We start from the raw sequence: 9,917 nt of genomic DNA, 5'->3' as shown, positions 1-9,917 counted from the left end.
CCCCCTTGCCCGCACCATATCTGCTCCTGCGGCTGCTGTTCCTGTCGCTTGCTCTGTTCCTGGTCTTCGCCACATGCTCATCTGCGCCGTTGTGTCAACCTCTACCCTTTTCTTCCATTCACTCGAACTACCATAGCGCTCTCCTTGATCCTCTCTGGAAAGAGGCTATGCTTGCGGAGCTCCGTGCTATTCTTGACAACGATAAGTGGACACTAGTTTCTCCTCCGGCTGGCACCAGCCTAGTAAGTGGGTGTGTAAACACATATTCCATTCAGACTGCTCTCTCATCCACTACAAGGCTTGTTGGGTCATTCATGGCTACTCCCAGCAGCCCGCCTTCTATTATGGCGAGTCCTTCTGCCCCGTCATCAAACTGTCTACCATACATGTCATGATGGGGATGGGTTAGTGCATACCTCGAAATATCTGAATAAATTAGTGTCTGGGGAAAACAACTTTATTGTATCTTCAACTGGAGTGGAGAAGTTTGATGGATGACTTTCCGGGACCGTGCTCGGCTTTTGCACTTAAGTTTTGAATGTTTGACCAAAAGTAAGATATTTTGAAGATCATCTCTATTTGGTGTTTTGACTTTCAAATGAGCGATAAGGGCCTGGAGATTACTGCCTTTACATGTGTTGCATGTGTGTTTTAAGCGAATAAATAATGTTGAGAGAGAGTACTGCCCATGGAGTTTGAGAAGCTAGTTATCCTGTTTACTTTGTATGTATACCAATTTTTCCATGTCCACAGATACACAGTTTAATTATTAAGACAGAATGCCAATTTTTGTCCCATTCATTCATACTGTTGGGTACCTTGTGAACTTCATTATGTAAGAATTGCAACTTATCAGCATAATCTATCCACTTCAGACTGCTTCCAACCCGTTCCTGACCTTATGTGCAGCCATTTATGCTGCTGGGTCATTATATGCTTTGCAAGGCAGATAAAACAGTAAATCAGTTCCACGACTATTTGTTTGAGAGAAGCAAAAAGATGAAACAAGAACTATATAAATTTGTGGATTATATATCCAAAAAATGATTACAGGTGGCTTGCATAATATTTCTTTCTGGTCTTCTAATCGCTAATCACTGCTTGTATGTAACTAAAAAGAAATGCAATGAAGATCTGCAATACGTATGCGGGATGTATATTCTTTAGACCTTACAAATGAAGCTAAACCAACGGTTGTTTCTGTGTATGTCGGAGCAAAAGGTTCTTATCGACATGGTTTAATGAAAATCCTACAGAGTAAAGTCTTTATAATTTCGTTTATGATGTCTATGTAGTCCCTTTAGCATCATACTTTGTTTTTCTAGCATACTCTGTTAATTACTCCTCTGTAACATAATATAAGACGTTTTTTGACACCATGACAGTGTCAAAAAACGTCTTATATTATGTTACGGAGGGAGTATTTGTGAAATTGTCTTGTGGTCTCTGTTATGAATCAGTATGCAGACAATGGTATAATTTCAAACTAAATTCTGCAGGGGAAATGCGATGACCATGAAGCGCATGCTGGATACCTCATTTCCTGGGATTCATGTCGTCTTGGAAAACTACCCTCCACCCTTCCCAAAACGCGCCCTCGGCAAAATGGTGCCTTTTGTTCAAGTTGGAGCAATAGCAACATTAATGGCTGGTGATCAGATTTTCCCTAGATTTGGGATGGTACCACCTCCGTGGTATTACTCACTGTGTGCTAATAGGTTTGGAACCATGGCATCAGTCTGGATGTTTGGCAATTTTGCTCAGTCTCTTCTACAAAGTTCTGGCGCCTTTGAAGTTTACTGCAATGGACAACTGGTATGTTTCTATGATACACCCTTTGTTGCACTTCATTGCCCTGCATTATAAAATTGTGTGTTACGGTTATGGTGTAGTGATACAATAAATCAAGCGATCATATTAGATTATTAGGTTAGTTGCTACTGGAACGCTGAGCCGAGAATGAACTAAGTAGTGGGATCATCTAGTCAGTAATATTCATATACCAGCCTGCTTTAGAATAAGTGATTGCTTGTATTCCCTAAAAGTGGACCGGAAGGGTACTTGTTCCCTGAATATGAATGTACAAATCTTTCTCAGGATTATATTGTACCTATGCTTAATGTGTTGGTCATTCCAGGTTCTTCAGAGCTGATATTCATGTGATAGCCCCCTCTGGATCCATTACGCTAATCCTAGTAAACTACTTTTCACATTTTCAGGTCTTCTCAAAATTATCTGAGCAGAGGTTTCCTAGTGAGTTCGAGCTGCGGGAGCTCATTGGCAACAGATTATCAGATTCTCAAATTGGGAAAAATCTGGAAAAAGATCTTGTATTAGACGACGACGTGGAAAGCACCCATGCTGATTTATCTGTATCCACAGACAGAACCAATTGAAAGTTCCACGTTTTACGGTCAAATCACATGCCTATGTCTTCGATCTTTTTGGATACATGACCTTTTTCTGTTTGTAAATAACATTTTACCGGCACTGAGGGTGTATTACCATGATATGACTGTAAATCTCTCATGACTATCACAGATTACTGTAGCTCCATGATTTGCTTGAAAGTGGAAACTAATTTCAGCTCCTGATCTCTAGCACAAAACCTTCAGTATTTGTTCCCCTGAGTGTGATGTTTGATTCCAGACTTCAAGTTGATAAGATATTGTGTTAATGCGGCAATCAATAGGTATTAGATTTTTTTTTGTTAAAGATCTATAATATTAGATTAATGGAGGAATAAGCAACATCCACATTCACTTTGATAGACTAGAAACTGCATTGCAGGTTTAATTGATACAAAGTACAAGCTCCGTTCAGAATTAGCTGTCCCTGAAATGAGTAGAAGGTACAACTCTGTTTTCAATCACATAAGCATTAGAGTGGGCTAAGATGAAATACAACTTTATTTCAACTCAAAAAATAAAATGAAACACAACTCTATTTTGACATGTAAAGCGTATGTACCATGTATCACAAGGATTCATTCTTTTTTTTTCAGAGGGAATCACAAGCATTCATTCAGATCTTCATGCACATGAAGGCTGAAAACAGAGAAACCCCCCTTGTTCTTATTATTGTCAAAAAATGCGTTGGCTTCTTTCCCTTTGTCTTGCTCTTTTTCCCCAGTCTTTTCTTCTTTTGCATTTCTTTTTCTTTCTTCCTTTTTATCGCCTTTTGCCGCCTCTTCTTCTCTGCCTTCTTGTCGTCGTTGAGTGCCACCACGAACAGTTGCTCTATATAACATGTGCATAGGGCGAAATTCACAGACATGTAGTATAACGTAACGTAGATGCTTTCGTCGAGGTCAAGTTTGGGGAAAATGCAGAAGGATCTTTTCAGGAAGAAAGTAGGTGGAGGAGAGGAACGGTAGCTGGCTAAGCTGCTCTCGTGGAGTTGAGGAACACGCTTCTTCCAGAAAAAAAAAGTGCAAACAAGGAAGGGAAAGGAAATGAAAAACAAACTGGAAGAGAGATTCACTAGGGAAGGCTAGGCCAGCCCTTTTATCCGCGACTACGGAGTGGTACTGGTGTTTTGGTAACAAGCTACGGGAGGCTTTATATAGGTCGAGAGCGATGGCCAAATACATGGCTGGAATTTTGGAGTCTGAAAGGTGGGCGGCACGCACCGCACCGCGCACCGCGCACCGCGCGCGGGGCGACCATGACTCATGGGTGACGCACTGACGGTTAAACTTTGCTGCTCGGTGCCGGTGTATACGAGGAACGATGTGGCTCGCGGGGCGCGGCGAGGAGTGGAATGCGGGGCGCGCGCTCGCGCTGTCTGTTCCGCAACTCCGCCGGCGAGTCCGGTCTGAGGTTGCGGACGAGAACGAGCGTCGTAGACGAAGTAGTCGAACACGCGAAAGTAGATGACACAGAGAAATATGAAGGAGATTATCTTTATTAATCAATGATCAATTGTTACAATGATTGCTCCTCGTCTTTTTATATAGGGGTAAAGGGTCGAGAGATAAGTACCTACTTAACGTAAAATGTGGAATCGGGAGGGGCTATCCCGAGCGCTTCTTGCGCTAGCCGCCGCCACCCTCGTGGTGGGCCGGTTTCCCAACACTCCCCCTTGGGTAATTATCCGTATATACATGCTTCAAAACTTCGAAAAATCCAGTGAGAAAAAATATGGATAAAGAGAACACAGTATATGTTGTTGTATTGCACGAATTGCCTTGTCAAAAACCTCGTGTGAGAAACATCAGGAAAACTCACTCAAGAGAAAAAGAGTACAATCCACTCAACCATCAAGTTGAGTACTTGATCATCAGGATCGAAATTTTAACGACGAATTTGTGAAGTTTCTCCACCCGAACCTTGCATCTCTCTAAGTCTCATCATACCGATTCCATGCACACACCTCTATAAGGTTAATGCAGGTAATGATTTAGTGAACATATCAGCAAGATTGTCACAGGACTTAGTATGCAAAACTCTCACCTCGTTCAATTGTTGCAGCTCATGTGCATAGAAGAACTTGGGACTAATATGCTTTGTGAGGTTACTCTTCACATAACCCATCTGGACTTGTGCAACACAAACATCATTATCTTCATAGGTAATGGTAGGGGTTTGTACGGTGTTCAGCCCACATGTCCGCTGAATGTGGCCGATCATCCGCCAAAGCGATACACACTCTTTTGACGCTTCGAATAGTGCCACGATTTTCGAGTGGTTCGTGGAAGTCGACACAAATGTTTGCTTGGACGATTTTCAAGAAAACACAGTTCCACCACAAAGGAAAACATATCCAGTCTGTGATTTGCAATCATGCGGGTCCGATAGGTACCCAGTATCGGCATAGCCTATAATAGATAGGTCTTGATTTCTTTTATAAAACAGGCCAAGATCTTTGGTCCCTTGCAGGTAACGGAAGACGTCCTTAACACCTTTCCAATGTCTCTTGGTAGGTTCAGAACTGTACCGAGCAAGCAAACTGACGGCGAACGCAATGTCTGGCCATGTACAATTTGCGAGGTACATGAGTGCTCCAACTGCACTCAGGTAAGGAACCTCTGGTCCCAGAGTTTCCTCCGCCTCTTTCTTTGGCCTGAACGGGTCCTTGTCTGGCTGTAAAGATCTTCCGACCACCGGGGTCTTAGAAGGATATGCCTTATCAAATCCAAATCTCTCCAACACCTTCTGGGTGTAGGCCGACCGATGCACTAGAATCCCATCAGAGGAATGTTCAAGTTGCAGACCTAGACATAACTTGGTTTTACCCAAATCCTTCATCTCGAATTCCGACATCAGGTAGGAACTCGCTTCCTCAATATCCTCAGGCGTACCGATTATGTTTAAATCGTCCACGTACACCGAGATTATACGGAATCCGTCTTGGAATCGCCGTATAAAAACACATGGGCAATCTTTATTGCTCATGTAGCCCTTCTCATGAAGGAAATCACTTAAGCGACTGTACCACATTCTATCAGACTATCTGAGTCCGTACAGTGCCTTTTGAAGTTGAACACTGTATAGACCCCTGTTTGCTCTATCATGGTTCGGAACAGGGATACCTTCTGGAACCTTCATGTATATGTTCGAATCCAAGTTACCATACAGGTAAGTAGTGACAACATTAATTAGTTTCATTTTCAAGCCCATGTTTACTGCCATCGAGATCAAGTATCTAAAGGTAACTCCATCCATGAACGGGGAATAAGTCTCCTTAAAATCGACACCTGGTCGTTGAGTGAACCCTTGAGCGACGAGCCTTGCTTTGTACCATACTACCTTATTATTTTCATCTCTCTTTCGAACAAAAACCCACCTATGGCCAACGGGGCGAATGTGGGGAGGAGTTCGACAAACTGGTCCGAACACCTTCCTTTTGTTGAGAGATAATAATTCCGCAGTAATTGCCTGCTGCCAATCTTTCCAATCCGACCTTTTCTTGCAATCAGCGAGCGTGTTAGGCTCAGGGTCAAGATCTATGATTGAGGCAATTTTCGTAGCAAAGTTAATGTCGACAATCACGGTTGCTCGGTTCAGGGACTCCCCCGTATAAATATAATTTATGGCCATTTCGTCATAGAGCGCATCCGGCGCAAACACTTGCTCTACCAAATTTCCCATTATGAGAGCAAGGTCCTTTAGATTTCCCACGCCGACATGTGCGCACACATCTCCACTGGGCGTTTCCCTTATGGGAAAGTTTAAGTCCGGAATTTCGCGCACTTAATTTTCCGTACTTGTGCTAGGTCTCGACTGGCTCCCCGTTTCACTTTGGGGTACTTTGGCGACAAGCTGTAATAAATCTCTCTTATCCTTTTTCGTCGGGCGTCCCCGAGTACTTTGGATTTGAGAAGCCGGATCTCTCGTCCTTTTAGGCCTTTGGACGGGAGCGGGTATACCATCATTTTTCTTCGGTATTTCAACCCTTTCCGGTGCATTGCGCGCGTGCACATGCGATTTTGTCACAGTCTTTAAGTCACTAAAGTGGTTAGGCAGTTGATTTGCTAATGACTTCAAATCTATTATCTTTTGGACTTCTCTCTCAGTCTCAGCAGTGCGCGGGTCATGAGCATGGATTCCCGTGGCTTGCCACGTGATTTCTCGACTTTTAGCATCAAGGGGTTGATTCTCTCCCCCTAAAATCGGGAAAAAATCCTCGTCAAAAATACAATCAGCAAAACGAGCCGTGTGACAGTCACCTGTCATGGGGTCCAGATACCTGGTTATGGACACAGTCTCATAACCAACGTATATCCCCGACTTACGGAGCGGGCCCATCGCCGGTCGCTGAGGTGGTGGTATTGGTACATATACCTGGCAACCGAACCTACGAAGGTGGGAAATTTTTGGTGCCGACCCTTGCGCAAGCTGAACAGGAGAGTGGATGTTGTAGGCCGACGGTCGAAAGTTGATGAGATTGGCCGCGTGTAACACTGCGTGGCCCCAACATGTAGTTGGTAAGTTACAACTCTGAAGGAGCGGTCGGGCAATGAATTTAATTCTTTTAATCAATGCCTCGGCAAGTTCATTTTGTGTATGAACATGCGGTACCGAGTGCTCAACTTTGATTCCCATTGCCATGCAATAATCATCGAACACCTTTGAAGTAAATTCTCCGGCGTTGTCCATTCGAATAGACTTTATACGATAATCAGGGAAATTATTCCTCATTTGTATGATCTGAGAGATCAGCTTTGCAAAGGCATGGTTCCATGTTGACAACAGGCAAACATTGGACCATTTAGAGGAAGCATCAATGAGCACCATGAAGTACCGAAATGGCCCCATGAGGGGCTGAATTGGACCGCATATGTCCCCTTGGATACGCTCCAAGAACGCGGGGATTTCATCCCTCACCTTGAGGAGCGATGGCCTAATGACTAACTTCCCCTTAGCGCATGCGGAGCACATGAAATCATCAGGATTCAGGAAGTTCTTCACGTTAACATTATGACCATGCGAGTTGTTTATTATATTTCTCATCATCCTAAGTCCGGGGTGGCCTAACCTATCGTGCCAGAGGCAGAAGAGTTCAGAGCTTCTAAAAACAGTCTTGAGGGTAGTGTACACGGGCGGTGCTACTATTTTAGTGTAGTATAGCCCTGTGTCGAACGAAGGAAGCCTTTCGATAACATGTTTACCACTTGCATCCCGCTTTGTGATGAGTAGGCACTCCTTGCCGTTTTCATCATCGGTCTCAATATGGAAACCATTAGCGCGGATGTCTCTAAATCTCAAAAGAGTATGAGTCGACTCCAGGTACAACAACGCATCATTAATGATCAAAATTGTTCCCATAGGAAGTATAATAGTGGCTCGTCCGGAGCCAACTATGTGAGAACCACTGCCGGTGATTGTCATAATACTTCCCGGAGATTTTTTAATGGACTCACAGTACTTAGTTTCTCGTAAAATGGTATGAGTGGTGGCGCTATCGGCAAGGCACGTTTCCTCCATTCGGGCGCCACACGCATTCTAAAATATGACATCTAATTAATGTAATGAGGAAGAAACTACATTAAAAATAAATGCACACATCTTAGAACATAACATACTATCATGTATAAATAATGGAATAAATGAATAAATTTCATCCAATCGCCAAAGTAAAGAATAAGTTTATGCTCTAATAGAGCTCACAACCAAATCAAATTTATTCGAGTTTATTGTATCAAATCACGGAATCATGATAACCAAAGAGGTATGCTAAGTAGACTCGGTGAAGAAGCCATTGACCTCAGCCGCAATCTCCATACTAATGAGCTGATCCTCCTTAGAAATCATCTTGGAGGTAGCATCAACCTCCATGGGGTCAACCTCCATGGCAACGTTGGCGTCACTAGAGACCGCCAAAGCCGCCGCAATGGGCACCACGGGGGTCGCCGCGATGGGCGCAGCAGGGGGCGTAGAGATCATCACGGGTGCCGCCATGGGCGCCGGTGGTGCTCCCTCCTGAACCAAGGTGAGGTGCGTATCACGCGCCTTCCGAGCCTTATATGCATCAACGACCTCCTGTGGTGCGCGGCACTGGTGGGAGAAATGCTCCACTGAGCCACACCAGAAGCAGTCCCGAGGCCTCTGCCCCCCTTGCCCGGCTTTTGCTGCTTAGCCGGGGCGGGGGGGGGGGGGCTGAGGGCCCTTCTTCTTTCCCTTGCGGCCCCTCTTCTTCTGTTGAGGCTTGCGGACTTTGAGAGCATTCACCTCCTGGCGAGAACTCCCCCCAAGTGGTTGCGCGACAAAGTTCTTTTTCAGAACCTCGTCCTGCGCCTCTGCCACATGGAGGACGTCAATCAACTCTGAATACCTCGTGTAGTTTCCCTGGCGGTAGTTCCGTGCGGATAGGATCAGGGTGGAAAGTGGATAGGGTTTTCTCAATCTTCTGAGTGTCGGTAATCTCAGTACCACACATCTGAAGAGTCGTACAAATCCGGTGTAGAGCCGAATTGTACTCCCCAACTGTCTTGAAGTCTGCAAACCTCAGACGGATCCACTCTGCCTCTGCATGTGGCTTAACAGTGTACTTCAGCCGCTCAAACCGCTGCTTAAGAGCGGTCCAAAGGCCAGAAGCACTCCGCTCAGCCATATACTCGTCTTTCAGAGTAGATGACAGGTGACGACGAAGAAAATGCAGAGCCTGCGCATTCTCAGTTTCGAACTTGGCATTAGTGGGGGCCAGCTGGGTCCCCTTACCGATCGCCCTCAGGAGGGTTCTGCCCTGGAGAAAGATCTCACAGTCCGAGGCCCATGACAGATAGTTCAGCCCCGTCTGGGCCAACTCAGCAAACTCCTTGTGAACGATTCCGGCCATCTGCAATTTATGCAAAAATCATGAGATTACAGCAGGTAATCTTTTGCACAAATGCGATGTTGATAAACTTATTCAATAAAAATGACGTTCCATTATTTAAAACATGTTATTATATGATTTACTTAGTGATCAAGAGTGCTAAACAGTTAATCTACAATAGTAAAAACATACAATAAAAACATGTTACAAAAGATAGCATGTTAAGCGCATTTCTTACGTGAAAACTAGCCCAAAAATTGAATTCCCGAGGCATTTTAAAGCCCCAAAACACATATTTCAGCGAAACAGGAAGTTCCAGGGGCTTCTACGCGAAATATTACATCAGGAATACAATGCGCGTAAAAATAGGAAATTCCAGGGGCTAAAACGCGAATAACCATGCGCGCGCGCTCTCTGGCCTGGCCCAGTTCGTCTGCAGGCCATAAAATGGGCCGTCGGCCCGTGTGGCCAGCCCCACCGCCCTCCCCCTTTTTTTATTGTGCACAGCCCGCTGGGCCGACCCTCAGGGGTCGCTAGGGTTTCCAACCCTAGCGCCCTAGCGCCCGAGCGGCGGCGGCCTCGACAGGCCCGTGCGCACGCACGGTGTAGCAACGCACACGGCACGACCAGCGAGGCGGGACGGCGTGGCGCGGCCACGG

General features: G+C 45.1%; 1 protein-coding gene across 2 annotated transcripts in view; it reads left to right on the top strand.

The window, feature by feature from the left end:
• The window catches only part of LOC123062490 (selT-like protein), a 4,108-nt gene extending 1,517 nt beyond the window's left edge, over positions 1 to 2,591 (top strand). For both annotated transcript variants that reach the window (XM_044486024.1, XM_044486025.1), the window contains exons 3-4: positions 1,500 to 1,815; positions 2,220 to 2,591. In XM_044486024.1, coding sequence (XP_044341959.1) covers positions 1,500 to 1,815; positions 2,220 to 2,396 — 493 coding nt within the window. In that variant the 3' untranslated portion in view covers positions 2,397 to 2,591. The remainder of the gene's footprint in view (positions 1 to 1,499; positions 1,816 to 2,219) is intronic.
• Positions 2,592 to 9,917: the final 7,326 nt, after the last annotated feature.

This window comes from Triticum aestivum, chromosome 3A, assembly GCF_018294505.1.
Source record: "Triticum aestivum cultivar Chinese Spring chromosome 3A, IWGSC CS RefSeq v2.1, whole genome shotgun sequence".
NCBI classification, from domain to species: domain Eukaryota; kingdom Viridiplantae; phylum Streptophyta; class Magnoliopsida; order Poales; family Poaceae; genus Triticum; species Triticum aestivum.
This window is presented reverse-complemented; position numbering and strand designations above follow the sequence as displayed.